This window comes from Somniosus microcephalus, chromosome 12 (assembly GCF_052327205.1).
Source record: "Somniosus microcephalus isolate GS21.2 chromosome 12, FLI_Smic_1.0, whole genome shotgun sequence".
NCBI lineage: Eukaryota > Metazoa > Chordata > Chondrichthyes > Squaliformes > Somniosidae > Somniosus > Somniosus microcephalus.
Window position 1 is genome coordinate 79,089,372 of NC_140998.1, and position 21,683 is coordinate 79,111,054.

A 21,683-nucleotide genomic window follows, 5' to 3' on the forward strand; every position below is an offset into this window, starting at 1 on the left:
CTTTATCATCTCTATACTCTATTCCAATTCTCTCCTGGCCAGCCACCATCCTCTATCCTTCATCTCATCCAAAATTCTGCTGCCCACATCCTATCCTGCATCAAGTCCTGCTCACCCATCACCTGTGCTTGCTGACCCACATTAGCTCCTTGTCCCCCAACGCCTGAAACCTAAAATTCTCATCTTTATATTTAAATCTCTTTCTGGCCTTAACCCTCCCTATATCTACGTAACCTTCTCCAACCCTACAAACTTCCAGGAACTTTGCGTTCCACCAACTCTGGCCTCTTGTGCATCCCAAATTCCTTTTGCTATACCTTTGGCGGTCGTACCTTAAGCTCTGGAATTCCCACCCTAAGCCTCTGCCTCCCCAGCCCCTCTCCTCCTTAAAACCCACTTCGAGTAAGCTTTTAGTCACCCCTCATAATATGGGGGTACGGTAGCATAGTGGTTACGTTACTGGACTAGTAATCCAGAGGCCTGGACTAATGATCCGGTGACATGTTTAAATCCCACCAAGGCAGCTGTGGAATTTAAATTGATCAATCAAATAAATCTGGAATAAAAAGCTTGCATCAGTAATGATGACCATGAAACTACAGAGTTGTCGTAAAAACCCATCTGGTTCACTAATGTCATTTAGGGAAGGAAATCTGCCGTCCTTACCCGGTCTGGCCTATATGTGACTCCAGACACACAGCAATGTGGTTGACTCTTAACTGCCCTCTGAAATGGCCTAGCAAGCCACTGAATTGTATTTAAGGTGGCGGCTCACCACCATCTTCTTCGAGGGCAATTAGGGATGGGCAATAAATGCTAGCCTTGCCGACAATGTCCACATCCCGTGAATGAAGAAAAAATCTCCTTCTTTGGCTCAGCATCAACTTTTGTATAATTATATTTCTGTAAAACACCTTGGGATATTTCTCTACATTAAAAGGTGCAATATAAATGCAAGTTACTGAGAAATGCAATTAATCCTAGACCAAATGGACAGTGTAAGCATACTTTGTAAAGTGAGATTCATTTTATTTTAACTTAAAATATACTTAAAGGCAGATTTTTGTTCTTGATCATTATCCTTGACATATCATGGATTATTCTTCCAAGCTAGTGCCCTTCAGAAGTGACCTGTCTGCTCAATGTCGATGGTAAAGAGGTCTGTGAGCACATCTCTCTGCAGCCAAATCCAAACAGAAATTATGGTGAATGTGTTAAAACTATTCAAGAGAGATGGTTTAGATATCAAAAGCAACATATTTAAAGAGAGATCACATAACAGCAACTGCGGGCTGGATTTTACCTTTCGGTGCGGCCTGGGGGCAGGACAGCTGCCTTCCAGGTTCCAATCCCGCCCCCAACTACGTCCAACGCACAGACGCTATTTTGGGTCAATTGGCCTTGTTAAGCCCGCCCTGCAGACTTGCCGGTCAATTAAGAGAAAGCCGGTGTCAGATGACGTCAGACGTGTCATCTGTCGGTTTTCTTAAAGGGACCATGCACAATTTTTTTTTGACAGGTGATTTTTCAGTGTTTGACAGCATTGAGGTGCTGCAAACACTGATGATCACTGTACAAAGGTGAGCCCTTGCACCCAGGCTCTCCAGTGACTCCCTCCTTAGGCTAGAACAGACGGCAGCTGCAGGTGAGGTTACAGAAGCCTCTATCACTGGTGAGAGAGTTTCTCCCAATGAGGTGGGACTACACAAACAATTCAAAACTTGTTACCTACAGAAAAGTCTAAATACATTAAAAATGATTTTCCCAACATTTTCTTACCTCTGAAACTCACCAGTGTATCATTGGATCCTTCACACCACTTCTGCAGCTGTCATCAATGCACAAACATTACAGTAGACCTACAGCACACCACACTTACCCTGGCGAGGTGTCTGGACGTTGGGAAGCCCGCAGTAGACCTGTCAAAATTGGAAATTGCCTGATAACTGCTTGTTAACTACCTGTTAACAAACAGTTAAGTGCCTATAATCCTTTTCCCGCCGCTAGGTGTCGGGTCTATGCGCAAATCAGGGACCCAACACCCGGGAAGATTGTTTGGAGGCAGGTTGTCAGCAGGTTTGGGACCCGCTGTCATTCTTTGCAATTTTGCTGGCTGTCCTGCATCCAAACCTGCCCCGAGTGCCAGCAAAACTCCCCCCTGCTTGTTTAATGGTTCTTAATCATTATAGGATTTCTGGTGGGTTACAGTCCAACACCACATGTTTTGGGGCTCAGGTTTACCCAAAATACTACTTATAGTCATAGAATCAGCAGGTGGCAGCCATTTTGCTCACTGCACCTGCACCCTATCACTGAAATAGGTGTCCATTTAGTTCCAGTCCCCTCTTATGGCTCATTTACATAGTAAGTCTCTCTTTATATTCACCAATGGAACATCGACACTCTATCTGATTTGAGTGAGTCAAGAAGGAAACTGCTAATTCTGATTTCTTGAACCAGTTGGATTACAAATAGGCAGATATTTTGAATGCAAATTGTACTGTCCTTGGATGTCCTTTAGGGAAGGAAATCTGCCGTCCTTACCCGGTCTGGCTTATATGTGATTCCAGACCCACAGCAATGTGGTTGACTCTTAATTGCCCTCTGAAATGGCCTAGCAAAGCCACTCAGTTGTACCAAACCACTACAAAGAAGTATACTCATTATATGGACTGCAGCCATTCAAGAAGGCGGCTCACCACCATCTTCTCGAGGGCAATTAGGGATGAGCAATAAATGCTGCCCTTGCCAGCGATGTCCACATTCCATGAATGAATAAAAAAAAAATTAGACAAGTTGGGACATTGAGCAATTAGTTCATTAAGTTCACTCATTGTCTTTATGGTTACTAGAAACACCAAGATAGCAGTTTTTCACATACGTACAGGTAACACGTTTTAAAATTGGATATTAGGAACACGGTAGGGATTCTTTGCTAAGTAATTTTGCAAAGCAACGTGGATAGTTTGGATTTGGCCAGTTTTGAGATTTGAAGTTCTGGTACTATACCGAATCTTCTTGGCAACATTGCCAATCTCCATGCTCTCCAGCACCAGAAAGATTTCCATTTAGAACTTTTGTCATAGAGAGCAAGAAACTAGCAGCCACTCCAATGGCTATTGTCCTTTCCCCACCCCCTCATGATTTTCTACTTGTGCAAATGTGATTTTCTACTTGTACAAATGTTTAACAGATATTGTTCAAAACTAATGTAAAAATTATTGGTGATGCAAACTTAACTCAGGCATACATGATTTTCTTCAACTGACCTACATCTTGCAGTTTCTTAGATGGTGGGTGTAGGAAAAAAATGGATTCATGCACTGATTTGGAATATTTCTTGAGCTTAATCGTGAAAGGAGTCAGTGCTTTATCTTGATCCTTTAGAGATTGCTTGAAATATGATCTGCGGCCTTGGACTGATGGAAGGCACTGAAGATGGCGTTTACTAAAATAGCCAATATACATTTTGAAATCAGATGTGTCAAATTAGAAGGCTTTGAATTAAAAATGGAGCCAGCTAATTATCCAAGAATACTTTTTGTTCTAAACAGGCCACTATTTAGAGAAACTGATCCCTCTCACTTGCCAGATAATGATGGCAGATTAAAAAACAAATTACATGGGAGTGAACGTTGAAGAGTACAAGAAAGAGTAATCGTGCAGTAGGATAAGAGTTAAGATACTTGGGCCTAGAAATTCATTAAGGCGCTGCCAGCTTTGCGCCCAGTTAACGCCTAAAGGGTGATTTTGCGCCAAAAATGAGTTTGCGCAGATATTCAGCGCAGCGGTATTGGCGGCGGTAGCCGTTAGCGCTGCGCCGGCACCGATGACGTCATCGGTGTGCGCAGTGCCCCGGTTCCGCCCCGAAACCGCGCCGATCCCCATATTTAGTTGCGGCCGCCTCCTCCGAAGCGGCCGCAAACAGCGACCAGAAAACGGGGCCGTCCTGCTGCCTTAGTGGGGCGCTTTAAAGCGGAAGGTGCGGCCGGCCGCTTTTGCGGCGGCCGCCTGCCCGCACCTCCTTCCCCGGGCTCCTCCACACCCCCCCCCCCCCCCCCGCGGCATTGCCGGCTGCTTTCCGCGAGCCCGGCACTTCTCCGTGGTGCCGGGCTCATTTGCCGGCACTATCCAGCGGCGATCTCCCCGTTGCCGGCAGCTCCCCCTTAAGAGGAGGAGGAGGCCTGCAGTACCGCAGCCTGCCGCTGCGCAGCGCCTGGCGCAGCGGCGCCAAGAGCGCTGATATTCAGTGTCAGCGCACCAAGCGGAGGCGGGCACACCCTGGTATAGCGCCCGCTTCCGAATTGGGGCGCTAACAATGAATATCTGACGATCGCTATAGGCTTCCTGCCCAGCGCTAACTTTTGGGCGCTAGGCAGCTGGCGGGGCCATAGTGAATTTCTAGGCCTTGGAGTTTTCTGAATTTGTCTGATTTTTATGAATGCAAAAGAAAAAAAAATGTACGGTATACAGAAAACTAAGCTGCTAAATTATAAGATTTTGAGAGCTGAAAATTACACGTTAAAACCCAGAGAGGGAAGTTAGTGGAAGGAGGTTTGAAAGTTTTACTAAGGAAGGCTTGAAAATGATCTCTGCATAGTCCTAATTGGCAGTTTTTTTAATATAAAAAGAGAAACACCCTTCAGCAGCAACATCTTTGAGATTATACAGTATCAACTACATTGTTGTATAAAACCACCAGGGCTTTTACTGACTGAAGAAAACCCACAAAGCACTGAGAAAATGACTTCATGCAGTGCCTCCTGCACTATACAATAGTACAGTGTAGCTTTCCGTTCCAGCACACAATTAAAAAAACCATATTTATACATGAACCAGAACCAAAAAAGTGAAAAAACATTAGTGATATTGAATTAACAATTATAAGCACCAAAAATACATTTTTATACTTCAAATATGTAAACAGTTCATTGTTAGCCACATTGCCTAGTTGTAAGACGAGGACTGGAGGTTGGAAGTATAAAGTGCAAACTTCAAGTCAACATTCATAGTGGGTTATGCTCCTTGTAGAAAACATTTAAGTTTTTGTATATAGTTTGCACATTTGAAACAAATAAAAATCAACAGATTTTAAATTATAAGTTCCACCCTAGGTGTTAGTTGCTGTCAAACCCAGTTTGCTATAAACTTAATGAAGTACTTTACATATCTGAAATACAGTGAATAATGACAAACTGTTAAGGGGTAGGAAAGGAAGGTGTTTGACTTCTCAAATTTGAGTACTTTATTTAGAAATAGGTCGATCATACTTCATCCAGTATTCATTGTGGATTCTAGAAAAAAAATAAAAAACACAAACAAAACCGTGATTCTTAGTTTTTCATTGCACTTTAAGCAGCAGTACCAATAGTTTCTCTATACAGTTCTTCATTTGTACACAGTGTCTCCGGACAATCAGGTGGTTTCTGGGTGGTCTTCACTTCTAGGTGGTCTGTGTGTGTACAAAAACGAGAGGAGGAAAAGAGCGACGTCTAGGGATGACCAATAAGAAGTGTGTGATGTTACTGCAGACCAATACCTGCTTTCTACAAGGCCCTCCCGCAGTTCAAAATCAAGGCGATGTTCTAACTCTACGAACAGAAAAAAAAAAATATTGTCAGCACTTCAGAATTTTCAAGTAAAACATTCAATAATACAAATTTCACATTAATCAGAATGATACCCGGACTTCAAGGGTTAAGTTAAGAGGAGAGATTACACAAATTGGGTTGTATTCCCTAGAATTTACAAGGTTATGGGGTGATCTGATCGAAGTTTTCAAGATATTAAGGGGAACAGATAGAGTAAATAGAGAGAAACTATTTCCGCTGGCTGGGGATTCTAGGACTAGGCGGCATAGTTCAAAAATTAAAGCCAGACCTTTCAAGAGTGAAATTAGGAAACACTTCTACACACAAAGGGTGGTAGAAGTTTGGAACTCTCTTCCGCAAATGGCAATTGATGCTAGATCAATCGTTAATTTTAAATCGGAGATTGATAGCTTTTTGTTAACGAAAGGTATTAAGTGATATGGGCCAAAGGCGGGTATATGGAGTTAGATCGTAGATCAGCCATGATCTCACTGAATGGCAGAACAGGCTCGAGGGGCTGAATGGCCTTCTCCTGTTCCTATGTTCCTAAGCTGACATGATTTCTTTTGACATTCACAAGTTGTGCATTGTACACCCATTTAGGGCTCAATTATACCTCACTGGGCGAGGGGGGTTAAAATCGACTCCATAGAATCAAACCAGGGCTTTTGGTCTTCATGGCTTACTGCTCCACCAAGTGGTGCCCCGTCACAATTTCCTTTCTCCTTTTGCTCCGATACCTACTACTGCTCCTAATTCTTATGTTGATTCTTTAGTGTAGGTCTGAACAGCAAGTTCGATAAGGTGCCACAATAAAAGGTTGTTGTGCAAGATAAGGGCTCATGGGGTTGGGGTTAATATATTCATGGATAGAGGATTGGTTAACGGACAGAAAAAAAGAGTAGGGATAAACGGGTCATTTTCAGGTTGGCAGGCGGTGACTAGTGGGGTGCCGCAAGGATCAGTGCTTGGGCCTCAGCTATTTACAATTTGTATTAATGACTTAGATAAAGGGACCAAGTGTAATATATCCAAGTTTACTGATGATACTAAGCTAAGTGGGAAAGTAAGCTGCGAGGAGGACACAAAGAGCCTGCAAAGGAATATAGACAGGTTAAGTGAGTGACAATAAAGTGGCAGATGGAGTATAATGGGGGGGAAATGTGAGGTTATAGAAAAATATATATTTTTTTAAATGGGGAGAAACTATTAAATGTGGTGTTCAGAGAGATTTAGGTGCCCTCGTACAGGAATCACAGAGTTTGCATGCAGGTACAGCAAACAATTAGGAAGGCAAATGGCATGTTGGCCTTTATTGCAAGGGGGTTGGAGTACAAGCGTAAGGAAGTCTTACTACAATCATACAGGGCTTTGGTGAGACCACACCTGGAGTACTGTGCACAGTTTTGGTCTCCTTATCCGAGGAAGGATATACTTGCCTTTGAGGCGGTGCAACAAAGGTTCAATAGATTGCTTCCTGGGATGAGGGGGCTGTCCTATGAGCAGAGATTGAGTAGATTTGGGCTATACTCTCTGGAGTTTAGAAGAATGAGAGGTGATCTCATTGAAACATATAAGATTCTGAGGAGGATTGACAGGGTAGACGCCGAGAGATTGTTTCCCCTGGCTGGAGAGTCTAGAACTAGGGGGCATAATCTCAGGATAAGGGATTAGCTATTTAGGATTCAGATGAGGAGGAATTTCTTCACTCAGGAGGGTTAGGAATCTTTGGAAATCTCTACCATAAAGGGCTGTAGATGCTGAACTGATGAGTATATTCAAGCCTGAGATAGATAGATTTTTGGACTCTAGGGTATGCAAGGGATATGGCGATCGGGTAGGAAAGTTGAGTTGAGGTCGAAGAACAGCCATGATCTTACTGAATGGCGGAGCAGGCTCATGGGGCAGTATGGCCTACTCCTGCTCCTATTTCTTATGTTCTTAAGAAATAGCTATAACTTTGTGTACTCCAAATCCAGCTGAATTAGTCCCTCCAATGGCAGACTTGTTCTCAACCATATTCAAAGCTGAACTGTGGAGTGCTTCACTTCTGCAGGCCCTGGTTAGCCAAATTGAGATGACACTATGAGCATTTCCTTATCCCCCATAATAATTTCTCCCATCTCAGCTTCTAAGGGACCAATGCTTACTTTTGCTACTCTCTTCCTTTTACATACTTGTAGAAGCTCCAACAATCTGTTTTTATATTTCTTGCTAGTTTACTCTCATTCTATTTTCTTCCTTTTTATCAATTTTTGGCCATCCTTTGCTGGTTTCTAAAGATCTCCCAACCCTCAGGCTTACTACTATTCTTCACAACATTATAAACCTCTTCTTATAATCTAATACTATCCTTAACTTCTTCAGTTAGCCACTTTTCCCGTGGAGTTTTTATTTCTCAGTGGAATGTATATTCGTTGAGAATTTTGGAATATTTCTTTAAATGTGTGCCACTGCTTATTTACTGTCTCACCTTTTAACCTAATTTCCCAATCTACCTTAGCCAACTCGCCCCACATATACTTATGTAATTGGGTTTATTTAAGTTTAAGACACTAATCTCGGACTTGGGTATTTCACTCTCAAACCCGATGTGAATTTCTATCATATTATGATCACTCTTCCCCAGAGGTTCCTTTACTATACTAATTACCCTGTCTCATTACACAATACAAGATCAGGGCAGGGACAAGGATAAGATCAAGGACTTCCCAAAATTAACGTAAGCAAAATAACAGTAATGAAGAAAATAATGGCACTAAGGAGCGACAAATCCCTAGGACCAGATGGTTTCCATCCCAGGGTTTGAAAGGAAGTAGGTGAGAACATTGCAGATGCCCTAACTATAATCTTCAAGAGTTCTCTAGATTTGGGAATCGTTCCTTTAGATTGGAAAACTGCACATCACTCTGCTATTTAAGAAGGGTGAAAGAAGGAAACCAGGGAATTATAGACCAGTTAGCCCAACATCTGTTGTTGGGAAATGACTAGAGTCTATAATTAAGGATATCGTGACTGAACTCTTGGAAATTTTCAGCTGATCAGAGAGAGCCAGCATGGATTTGTAAAGGGTAGGTCATGCCTGACAAACCCGATTGAATTTTTTGAAGAGGTGACTAAAGTAGTGGACAGGAGAATGCCTGTGGATGTTATAAGGACTTCCAGAAGGCATTTGATAAAATCCCTCCTAAGAGACTGTTAGCTAAAGTTGAAGCTCATGGAATTGAAGGCAAACTATTGACCTGGTTAGGAAATTGGCTGAGTGGCAGGAGACAGAGAGTAGGGATAATGGGCTGGTACTCTAATTGGCAGGATGTGACTAGTGATGTCCCGCAAGGATCTGTGTTGGAGCCTCAACTATTCACAGTATTTATTAACGACTTCGATGATGGGATAGAAAGCCATATATCCAAGTTTGCTGATGATACAGATTGTCAGTAGCGTAGATGGAAGTGTAGAATTACAAAGAGATATTAATAGATTAAGTGAATGGGCAAAACTGTGGCAAATGGATTTCAATGTAGGCAAATGTCAAGTCATCCAACTTTGGACCTAAAAAGGATAGAACAGAGTACTTTCTAAGTGGTGAAAAGCTAGAAACAATGGCAGTCCAAAGAAACTTGGGGGTCCAGGTACACAGATCATTAAAATGTCATGAACAGGTGCAGAGAATAATTTAAAAAAAGTTAATGGAATGCTGGCCTTTATATCTAGAGGACTAGAATACAAGGGGGCAGAAGTTATGCTACAGCTGTGCAAAGCCCTGGTTAGACCACACCTGGAGTACTGTGAGCAATTCTGGGCACCACACCTTAGGAAGGATATACTGGCCTTGGAGGGAGTACAACATAGATTTACCAGAATGATGCCTGACTCCAAGGGTTAAATTACGAGGAGAGATTATACAAACTCTAGTTGTATTCCCTGGAATTTAGAAGGTTAAGGGTGACTTGATCGAAGTTTTCAAGACATTAAGGGGAACAGATAGGGTAGACAGAGAGAAACTATTTCTGCTGGTTGGAGGTGTCTAGGACTAGGACTAGTTTAAAAATTAAATATAGACCTTACAGGAGTGAAATTAAGAAACAGTACTACACAAAGGGTGGTAGAAGTTTGGAACTCTCTTCCGCAAATGGCAATTGATGCTAAATCAATTGTTAATTTAAAATCTGAGATCGATAGATTTTTGTTAACCAAAGGTATTAAAGGATATGGAGTTAGGTCACAGATCAGCATGATCTCACTGAATGGCGAACAGGCTCGAGGGGATAACTGACCTACTCATGTTCCTATGTTCCTAAAATAGCCTATTCTCTGGTTGGTTCCATGACGTATTGTTCTAGGAAACTGTCTTGAATACATTCTATGAACTCGTCCTCCAGACTACTTTTGCCAATTTGATTTCCCCAGTCTATATGAAGATTAAACGCCCCCACAATTATTGCATTACCTTTGTTACAAGCTTGATTAATACTCTGTCCAACAGTATAGCTACTGTTAGGGGGCCTATAAACTACTCCCACCAGTGTTTTCTGCCCCTTGTTATTTCTCATCTCCACCCATACTGATTCTACTTTGTAATCTTCCGAGCCAATATCCTTTCTCACTACTGTCCTATGTCATCATTTATAGTTAATTAAGGGCTATTCCCCCTCCTTTTCCATTCTAACTGTCTTTTCGAAACGTCAAGTACTCTGGAGTATTTAGTTCCCAATCTTGGTCACCTTGCATCCACTTCCCTGTAATGGCTATTAGATCAAACCCATTTATCTCTACTTGTGCTACTAATTCGCATATCTTGTTATGAATGCTTCGTGCATTTAGATAAAGAGCCTTTAGTTTTAACTTTACTATTATTCCCTTCTTTCACCTTATTTGCTGACGCACTATTACTGTTAACTCTGTCCCTTCATGTCACACTCTGCTCATCTTTACACTGCTCCATTGCCTTAACTTTTCTCTTCAGATTTCTAAATTTCCCTTCATCTGACTCTTCCCTCCCCCCGCCCACCCCATTTTAGTTTAAAGCTCTATCTACAGCCCAAATTATTCAATTTACCATGAGCCCCTCCCAACGGATTAGCTCCCTCTTTCCCCAGTACTGGTGCCAGTGCCCCATGAATTGAAACCCCTTCCACCTACACTACTGTTTGAGCCACACATTTAACTCTCTGGTCTGCTTATCCCTATGCCAATTTGCATGTGGCTCAAGCAACAATCCAGAGATTATTACCTTTGAGGTTCTGCATTTTAATTTAGACCCTAGCTCCTCAAACTCTCCCAGCAGAACCTCATTCCTAGTTCTACTCATGTTGTTGGTTCCTACGTGGACCACAACAACTGGAACCTACCCCTCCCACTCCAAATTCTTCTCCAGCCATAAGGCGATATCCTTAACCCTGGCAGGCAACACAGCCTTTGGAACTCCCAGTCGTGGCTGCAGAGAACAGTATCTATCCTCCTGACTATACTGTCCCCTACCACTACAACATTCCTTTTGGACCACTATTACTCCAACATCAAATATTGGAAGCCCAGGAGCAAGAGATGACCAATTTTTAAAAATAATTTCCAGTATCCCTTGCAAATTACCAAGTTCATGGAAAAACACAAATTTAGCAACAATAGCAGTTCATTTTATCAAATACATGTAGAAATAACAGTAGGAAAAAAGTATTTGTAAATTTTTTACTCTGCAAGAAACTTTAACAAATAATTCTTGCATATACTAACCTGTACCATACAAAAGACCAGAGTTATTGCGCGACAGCATCTTTGGACTGAGGTGAACTTCAGTTCCCTTCCTCTCTTCTGCATCTGTTACATCCCTGAAATCCTCAACGATTGGACTACTAACAGTAGCACGTGTGAATCTTGCAAACAATATTCCACCAATACCTTTTCCTATGTGTGCAGCTCCTAATAGCAACACAAAAATGAGAATTAAGTAAAGATGGAAAAATGTCTTACTTTCTGAAAGATGTGTAAAACCTCACAAATTAGCTTTTAGTGACCTCGAGAAACTATGCTCACCATTTTGATCAGGAAATAAAGCCGCTTGTAGAATATTTAGTTGTTAGGCTCAAGGAATGGTTTGGAATTACAGATTAAAAGGCTTCAAATTTGAAATGATAGGCAGTGTTTTAATCTGACCTATCAACAGATACAAGGTCACGAACATTGCAAACAATCCATTTGAAGGGTGAGTGTGTCTGGGCCACTTCGAGGTCTGTAGAATTTGGGCAGGTGGATTTAACAGCTGAATTACAGGCACAAAAATTAAATGGTGGATTGAAATAAAAATTAAATTCAATTTTGAAATTTCCCTCAATAGACTGCAGTGCAAAAATTCAAGCTAGTGATGGTAAGGCAGAAGCAGTTGATACAGTCAACCATTTCTTTCTCTGGTTCTTGAATAAAAATTGAGCGGATCCATGAAATATGATGTTGCAAGCTCAAAGACTGAGCACAGATTAACAGCAAAGGTTCTCCCATAAAGTCAACACAGTCATGATTCAAGATCAGTTCCTACAAACCAAATTCTGGGTTCACAGAAACACAGTACTGAGGAAAATTCTTAGCTGGCATGAGCATTTGCTTGGAAATGTCAATGATTTGTGCAACACAGAAATGCTGGAATTGGATATGCAGGGCAGCAGTAAAACTTTCTGATTAGGGCATTTCATAAAATAAACAAAATCCTTTAACATTCACTCCCTTTACTGTCTGGTAACAATTTAGAGCTCACTATTCATTTTAGGTTGCTGTTCAGAAAACTGAGCCTCGTGCTTTTTCCTATGGTGAGTAGAGCAGAGCATTACTGAATTCCGCACCCAAAGCAGGGTGTCAACTGTGAGGTTTATCGGTTTCAAAGTTCTGATCCTTGATTGTGAGAAAAGCAATGCTAATGAAATAGGCTTTTCGCTTTGTGGCACAATAAACCTAGATTAATAGAATTAAATGTTTTAAATCATAAATATAAAATCAGTCAGAATAGTTGCACTACTAGACTTTATGGTCTCCATTCTTTTGAAATAAGAACATAAGAAATAGGAGCAGGAGTAGGCCAATGAACTCATTCAACAAACACCCATGCCTATCATGCCACCTTGTGGACCAAAAGTATTATGGGATCAGATCATTGAAACATGGTTTTAAAAGTTAGTAGCCAATGATAGTATGTGGAATTTGAAAGACTTTATGTGGCTCCATCAATCATACACTGTTTTGTCCCTCCCTATCTCTAACCTGCTTCAGCCCTACAACCCATCTTCCAAACTCTCTGTCCCTCTGACTTCTTATACAACCCCTGGCCCACCCCAAAAAAATTAGAACGATCAGTAAAGCATTCTACAAATATCAGTAAAAAGAGAATTGTTAAACGAGAGATGGGACCCAAGAGAGGATGGAGAGTTAGTAGAGGATAAACAGAAATTGGTGGGGTACTTAACCAGTACTTCACATCAGTGTTTAAAAAAGGATATTGGGTAGGAGATAACTCCTAAATTGGTTAAAAGTGAGATGAGAGATGTCATAATAAGTAAAAGGAAAGTATTGGAGAAGTTAGTTAAGCTAAAAGGAGGATAAAGTGCCAGGATCTGATGATACATCCAAGGATCCAGAGGGAAATGGGAAAGAAATAGCAGAGACCCTAGAAAATATATTTCAGGGTTCTATTGTGTGTGGATGTGTCCCAGAGAACTGGAGAGTGGCCAATGCATATCCATTTTCAAAAAGAGAGGCAGAGCTTACAAAGACAATTACAGACTAATTAGTTTAACATCTTTGGTGGGGAAAATCATGGAATCTTCAATTGAAATTATTAAATACGGAGACGAATACAGAATAATTAGAAGCAACCAATACGGACTACACAGGCAGTGGTGTCCAGATTTGCAAATAATACCAAAATAAGAATCGTAACCAATTCTGAGGACGAAAGGAAGTTGCAAGGAGATATTGATAAGATGGTGGAATGAGCAAAAAGTATCAGATGGAAATCAATGTCAGCAAGTGTGAGGTGGTACATTTTGGTTAAATAAAGAGTAATAATTACACTTCGAATGGGGGAAACTGGCTGATGTGGAAGAGCAGATCGATTTGTGGGTTCAGATTCATCAGATATTAAAAGCAGCACCTCAAGTGGATAAGACTTAAAAAAAAAAAAAGCTATGGAATACTGGATTTCTGGCAAGAGATATGGAATATAAAAGTCAAGATATAATGGTGAATCTATATAAAGCCTTAGTGTGACCACAGTTGCAGGGAATACTGCATACAGGAAGGATGTTTAGGCAATAGAGAGGGTACAATGCATTTTCCCTGGGATAGCGCTTATGAGGAAATACAAATACAAAGGAGAGACTTGGGAAAAAAAAATGAGGCTGGATTTGTTAGGACAGAGGTAATTCAGTGTGAGACGAGAGCCACTTCAGCACTAAGAGGCTCATATATTGAAGTGGAGCAACCAGCCACTTCACATACTCTTGCCATTCAGGTTCTGCTTAAGGAAAACAGTAGATTCAGCATACAAGATGGAAAAGCATAAATTGGCACCAAGGGGAAAGATTGCACTTAGAAAGAGAGAAAATATTGCACTAACATCTGGAGACTTGTGCCAAAATTGGGAGAGATGTCCCACAGATTAGTTAAGCAACAGCCTGACAGTCATACTCACAGCATCATAGCCATCAGCCAACATCCCAGACTCCTCAATCACCATCCCTGGGTATATCCTGTCCCACTAGAGGTGGCGATACAGTCGGGAGGGAGCGGCCCTGGGAATCCTCAACTCCGGACTCCATGAGGTCCCATGGCATCAGGTCAAACATGGGCAAGGAAACCTCCTGCTGATACCACCAACGCCCTCCCTCAGCTGATAAATCAGTACTCCTCCATGTTGGACACCACTTGGAAGAAGTATTGAGGGCAGCAAGGGCACAGATTGTACTCTAGGTGGGGGACTTCAATGTCCATCACAAAGAGTGGCTCTGTAGCACCACTATTGACCGAGCTGGCAGAGTCCTGAAGGACATAGCTGCCAAACTGGGCATGTAGCAGGTGACGAGAGAACCAACACAAGGGGAAAAACCTACTTCACCTCATCCTTACCATCTACCTGTCGCAAATGCATCTGTCTATGACAGTATTGGTAGGAGTGATCACTGCACAGGCCTTGTGGAGATAAAGTCCCGTCTTCAAACTGAGGACACCCTCCATCGTGTTGTGTGGCAGTATTACCCTGCTAAATGGGATAGATTCAGAACAGATCTAGCAGCTCAAAACTGGGCATCCATGAGGCGTTGTGGGCCATCAGCAGCAGCATAATTGTATTCTACCACAATCTGTAACCTCATAGCCCAGCATATCCCTCACTCTACCATTACCTTCAAAGCCAGGGGACAATAGTGGAAGCAGCATACTATAAACAGAGCTAAGCGAACCCACAACCAACGGATCGGATGAAAGCTCTGCAGTCCTGCCACATCCAGTTGTGAATGGTGGTGGACAATTAAACAACTAACGGGAGGAGGAGGCTCCATTGAACATTCCCTTCCTCAATGATGACAGAGCCCAGCACGCGAGTCAAAAAAACAAGGCTTGGGCTGATAAGTGGCAAGTAACATTCGTGCCCCACAAGTGCCAGGGCAATGACTATCTCCAACTAGAGAGAGTCTAACCAGCTCCCCTCGACATTCAATGGCATTACCATTGCCAAGTGCCCCACCATCAACATCCTGGAGGTCACCATTGATCAGAAACTTAACTGGACCAGCCACATAAATACTACAAGAGCAGGTCAGGGGCTGGGTATTCTGCAGCGAGTGACTCATCTCCAGACTCCGCAAAGCCTTTCCACCATCTATAAAGCACAAGTCAGGAGTGTGATGGAATACTCTCCACTTGCCTGGATAAGTGCAGCTCCAACAGCACTCATGAAGCTCAACACCATCCAGGACAAAGCAGCCCGCTTGATTGGCACTCCATCCACCAACTTAAACATTCACTCCCTCCACCACTAGCGTACTGTGGCTGCAGCGTGCACCATCTACAAGATGCACTGCGGCAATTCACCAAGGCTTCTTCAACAGCACCTCCTTCTACCTGCAACTTCTACCACCTAGAAGAACAAGGGCAGCAGGTGCATGGGAACACCACCACCTCCAAGTCACACACCAGACTTGGAAATATATCACCGTTCCTTCATTGTCGCTGGGTCAAAATCTTCAACTCCGTATGTAACAGCACTGTGGGAGTACCTTCACCACACAGACTGCAGCGGTTCAAGGCAATGGCTCACCACCACCTTCTCATGGGCAATTAGGGATGGGCAATAAATGCCGGCCTTGCCAGAGACGTCCACATCCCATGAATGAATTAAAAAAAGTTGGGGAATAGAAGTTATGGTAGCAGTAAAGCGGAGGTGTCTGCAGACATTGCTTGTGGGTAGTATGGGAAAGGGGTTTGTTAAGTGGCTTCAGAGAACAGTCAGTGCATCAATGCATCTTTTCATCGAGAAAGGGGGAGCTGGTCTCAGGGCTGTTCATGGAGTGGACACAATGGCCCAGAAATTCGGGTCTCCACGGGTGAGTACGCACGGGGTACTCACCCGTAAGCCCAATGGAAGTGCCGGTTTCGTGCATGCACTGCGCATGCGCGGGAAACCGGCACTTCCGTTCCCCTGAAAGGGGTTCAGAGGTGGAACGCGTGCGCAGGAGAGGCAGCGCGTGCGCATCGAATATACGTTTTTTTTCCAGGTTTTCCCGGGAGGGTAAGTCTCCAGCAGTTACACTTTTAAAAAGCAGGCGCAAAGCCTGCTTTTTACAAGGTAAGTGGTGAATTAATTAAAATTAAAACATTTTTTCCACAGGTTTATTATTTTTAAATACTTTAAAGAAAGGTAAGCTTATTTTTAGCCCCGTTAGAAAATGTAATTAATGTTTTCAAAAATTTAAATTATTGTTTAAAATAGTTATTTCATGTAATTTATAGTTATTTTAAAAAATGTGATTTAAAAAAAAAAATCTATTTGAAGATTTAGTGATGTTTTGGCACTTATAGTATTTATAGGTCCCTGTCAAACTTATGAATTAAGCATTCCCTGCTACCATTGGCTCTCCATGACCCACGTGATCCCAGGGGACGCTCTGAACTAACTGCGCCCCTGGGATACGCAAGCACTGCGCGCCGGCAGTTGGAGCAGGCCCAGGATCGGAACCCCACGCGGGCCCACAGCACAACGGCTGGCGCGCTAGGTAAGTGCAGGTCGGGGACTTACACCCGCGGGAAGCCCCCGACCCGAATTTCTGGGCCAATAGATATTGAGAGAGATTTTTTGTATGAAATTTGTCAAATTTGTTTGGCCAACTGTTGCCTCATCTTCGTGTTGCTGCTGACTTGCAGGCTGATCACCCTGCTGCACTTGGCCCCCTTTCCTCTTTCTCCCCCTGTACAGGCAGGAGTAGTCTTCTTTAAAAGGCAAAGTTACAAAGCAAGCAGTGCACAACAATACTTAGTACGCTAGCTGGGCTGCATTGTAGAGCTGCCTCCTCCCCACTGACCGACCCAGAATGGACCCGAGAACGCCATTAGTCTGATCTATGATCAGTCTGCTGGTCAGTGGACTGCATTTTACTGCTGCTCAGCTGGAGTTTGTAAAAAATGCACCCATTACAAGTCATTGCTGCAGAGAGTATCTTGGGTCTCCAAGGAGCCACCTAGCATGCAAAAAGTTGGCTGCCTCAAAATAAAAGCATTGTAGGACTCCCAGGAAACCTTGCATGATTCGCTACTGAAAAAAAAGACTTGTATTTATATAGCGCCTTTCATGACCTCAGGATGCCCCAAAGCACTTTTCAGCCAATGAAGTACTTTTGGAGTGCAGTCACTGTTGTAATGTAGGAAATGAGGCAATCAATCTGTACACAGGAAGCTCCCACAAACAGCAATGTGATACTGACCAGATAATCTGTTTTTGATATGTTGATTGAGAGATAAGTATTGGCCAGGGCACCAGGGATAATTCCCCACCTCTTCTTCAAAATAGTGCCATAGGATCTTTTACGTACACCTGAGAGAGCAGACGGGTCTTGTTTTAACTTTTCATCCGAAAGACGGCACCTCCAACAATGCAGCACTCCCTCAGTACTGTATTGGAGTGTCAGCCTAGATTTTTGTGCTCAAGTCTCTGGAGTGGGACTTGAACCCACAATGTTCTGACTCAGAGGCGAGGGTGCTACCCACTGAGCCAAGGCTTCCAGTCAGAAACAAGCTGCACTTTGGGAGAGTGGAATCCTTTTCTGTTGCTGTAGTTTACAGGGTCAAACGGAGCACATATTTCCACTTTTGTGCAATAAATGTTTTCGGTGTACTTTCAGGAATCCTGCAACTCTGTAAAGTTGAAGTGTACTCTCATGCTAGTGCTGGGAGGCCTAATGTAGAGGCTACCTTGAACAATCAATGCATCGTCACCTACTTAATGTATCTATGCAGAGATTTGGATAACTTTACAGGTTACCAGCTGTAGCCAGAAATGCCTCAGTCATACAAAATTCTGGCTGTGGTCCCCATGATGGAGGTGGTCTGCAGGACAGGTCTTGTGGCACAGTTCTTCAATGGCTTTTCTTGATTACTGTAGTCTCTGAAGACATTGCTCCTGGGACAGTTGAACGTTCAAGTGAATTAGTCTGTTTTTCCTGGTGTGAAGATACCAGCAAGTAGGTGCCAAATGCCTCCAGGTCTCCGATCACCCCCACCCCTCCCCAGTCCTCTCATTTCCTCCCACCACAATGAGGAGGCCGGCTCCGATCCTCTTTTCCCCCCCACCCCCGTTGATCCCCGGCCAACCCCTCCCCCCACCCCGTGATCCCTGGCCTACCCCGCCCCCGGCGATCCCCAGCCCCTGGTCGATCCATCCACCTCCCCCACTGTCCAATCCCCGACCCCTGCCGATCCTCTTTCCCACCCTCCACAGCCACCCCCCCCCCCCCCCCCCGACTGCTGTTCTTCCCGCCCCCCCACTCCCAATCTCTGGCCGATTGCCAAGCCCCCTCCCGCGATTCCTCCTCTTCGATTCTGAGGTCTACCCACCAGTCAGCCTCTCAATCAGCTGGCTGCGGGCAGAATCCGAAGTCTCACATTCAAATCAGGCCCAACCGTTAAAAGTCGGCAGGGCCTGCGGGAAACCCGGCCTCCCTGGTTTCCTGCCCACCTCGGAGGCCTCCCGCCCCCAATTCGCCTTTCTTGAGGTAATTCCGGCCATGAAGTAGGATATGCCCAAGGGAATAACCATAATTCACTGTTTCACAGGTCAAAAAGCTAATCCCACAGCAAACAGACACAAAGCTTAATGGTTAGAGAAATGGTTCAGTAATGTATTTTTGTCTTTCCTCTAAGAACGCCTATTTCCACCACCATAACTTCGCCAGACTCCGCCCCTGCCTCAGTTCATCTGCTGTTGAAACCCTCATCCATGACACCTCTAGACTTGACTATTCCAACGCACTCCTGGCTGGCCTCCCATTTTCTACCTTCCATAAATTTGAGGTTGTCCAAAACTTTACTGCCCGTGTCCTAACTTGCACCAAGTCCCGTTCACTCATCACCCTTGTGATTGCTGATCTACATTGGCTCCCGCTTAAGCAACACCTCAATTTTAAAATTCTCATCCTGGTTTTCAAATCCCTCCATGGCCTCGCCCCTCCCTATCTCTGTAATCTCCTTCAGCCCCACAACACCTCCGAGATATCTGTGCTCTTCTAATTCTGCCCTCTTGAGCATCCCTGATTATAATCACTCAACCATTGGTGGCCGTGCCTTCTGTTGCCTCAGCCCTAAGCTCTGGAATTCCCTCCCTAAACCTGTCTGCCTCGCTACCTCGCTTTCCTCCTTTAAGACACTTCTTAAAACCTACCTCTTTAAACCTACCTCTTTGACCAAGCTTTTGGTCACCTGCCCTAATTTCTCTTTATGTGGCTCTGTATCAAATTTTTGTCTTATAACACTCCTGTGAAGTGCCTTGGGAGGTTTTACTACGTTAAAGGTGTTATATAAATACAAGTAGTTGTTGTACTTAAAGACCCTTTGAACAACTTCCACACTGGTGTGCCACCAATGCTGGATGCATGTTTTATAGGAGCAGATTCAAAGTTACATGGCAAACAAGCAATCCAAGTCGCAAAATTGGATGTCTGACATTAGGATCTGATTTCCTTATTATTTAAATTTGCTCTTCTGCCAACTTCCAGCAGAAAATTGCAAATACAATGACCTTGGGTGGGGATGTGGCACAATATGGAGCTGTTCTACTGTGTGTTCCTGCCCTAATACCACAACTCAGAAAATTCAGATCATGGTCTGTACTGCTCCAAAACACACAACTGGTGGACTTACCCACTGTGCTACTAGGGAAATACTAACTTTAAAAAATACCAAAACGGCAAATGCAACAATATGCTTGCTGCTTAGTTTTCTCATTCTAAAATGGTGGTCTTAGCAGTGCCAGAGAACAAACTGGCAAACAGGTTAATATAGCCAATTTTCATAAAAGTACAATTAAAAATATATATATATTTAAAGTCAGGATGTAAAAAAATCATTAGAATTTTAGTCATCTAACTGTTCTACAGGCCCTATAAATTTATGATACAAATACATTAAATGCCAATAATAAATGCCTCACAAGATCCACAATATAAATCTGATTTGTTTCATTGCATCCTCTCCACAGTTATTTAATACAGTTTAAAAATAAACAGATATACTTCTAATTCCTCACCCATTATACTTGCTTTCCCTAGGCTGGTTATTGATTCCCCATAGTTTCGTCGAGGCATGACAGGCGAGGTACTTGGACTTGATACATTTTCCATTTCTGTGTTTGAGGTAGACGCTGAGGGAGCCGTTGAGGGATTTAACGACTCTTTGGCAGGCTTGATGAAGGTTGGCCTTATGTCATCATACTTTGTTAAGACAGTTGTGTTGTACCAATGGATCTGGAGGGGTGCAATATTACTGTAATGTTTCAGGATCAGAGGTTCTAGTCGATAGGCCTACAAGTAAATTAAGATATCACACTTGTCAAGTCTCTGACTCATTTCATTTTTTAGTGCTTTGCACATGTGAAGTGGCAAAATATAGAGAAACTACTGTGCGTGCAAAACTAGTTAAGAAATGAATCAAGTAAGAGGCTAATCAGAAGCATCAAATACCTGTCACCAATAAATAGCACAGAAACCACTGAAGTCAAGAGGGCATACTTTTTCATTCTTTTTTATACTTTGTGCTTATCAAGGTAAGGGATGTCCATTCAAGGGAATTCTTTGAAATAAACATTCTTTCCCTTTCTCTCACCCAGTGCCATGATCAATATTCCGAGTTCAGATGCTGAGGCATGGACCAGATGCAGCATAAAAGTTCCCATAACCACAGTGCATCTAAACCCAACCTTGAAAGGAGCACCCTACTGTAACAGTGTGAATTTCTTCATTTCCCACACCAGACATCCTTACAGTTTGTGACGGATTGTTAATTTAGTGCTAAAATATTGGGCTAGAAATTGCAGTCAGAGGCATACCTCACCCGCAAAAGAATTATGAACCTACCTGCTGGCTGCGAGGCTGCGAAAACATGTGGTCTCAGGCCTCGAGGCGGAGGGCAGCATAATGGCCCACAGATACCAGGAACACAGGCAGTGTGGAAGCGGACCTGGGATCACGTGGGCCTGGTCCTCCAATCACAAAGCAGAATTCCATTTGAATCATTTACGAAGGGAATCCCCTAATGAGATGCAATGGAATCCCAAAATCTAATAATTATACAATTTACAGAATTGAAATTTTATTCGTAATTACCTTAATTCTGCCAACCTCACTTAATATTTTGATAATTTTATACATCATTGAAACTGTAATCTAGGTCAATATTTGCATAAACTCATTTCATACAGTGCATGTGCATAATTTACGATATGGAAATGTTTAATTCATGATTTTGATATCCCATTATGCTGATGTAAACAGGCCCTGCGCCTGCTTGCATCAACCATAAGATTTCTGTCTGCAATCGCTGGCCAGTTGGTAACTCTGCGCCAGC

At 43.0% G+C, this 21,683-nt stretch overlaps 1 protein-coding gene across 1 annotated transcript in view; it reads right to left on the bottom strand.

Annotated features, from left to right (window-relative positions):
- Positions 1–4,600: 4,600 nt before the first annotated feature.
- The window catches only part of ddhd1b (DDHD domain containing 1b), a 112,038-nt gene continuing 94,955 nt past the window's right edge, over positions 4,601–21,683 (bottom strand). Inside the window, exons 11-13 of the mRNA XM_086003202.1 lie at positions 20,368–20,641; positions 11,325–11,510; positions 4,601–5,591 (exon numbers count right to left, since the gene is read on the bottom strand). Coding sequence (XP_085859328.1) covers positions 5,416–5,591; positions 11,325–11,510; positions 20,368–20,641 — 636 coding nt within the window. The 3' untranslated portion in view covers positions 4,601–5,415. The remainder of the gene's footprint in view (positions 5,592–11,324; positions 11,511–20,367; positions 20,642–21,683) is intronic.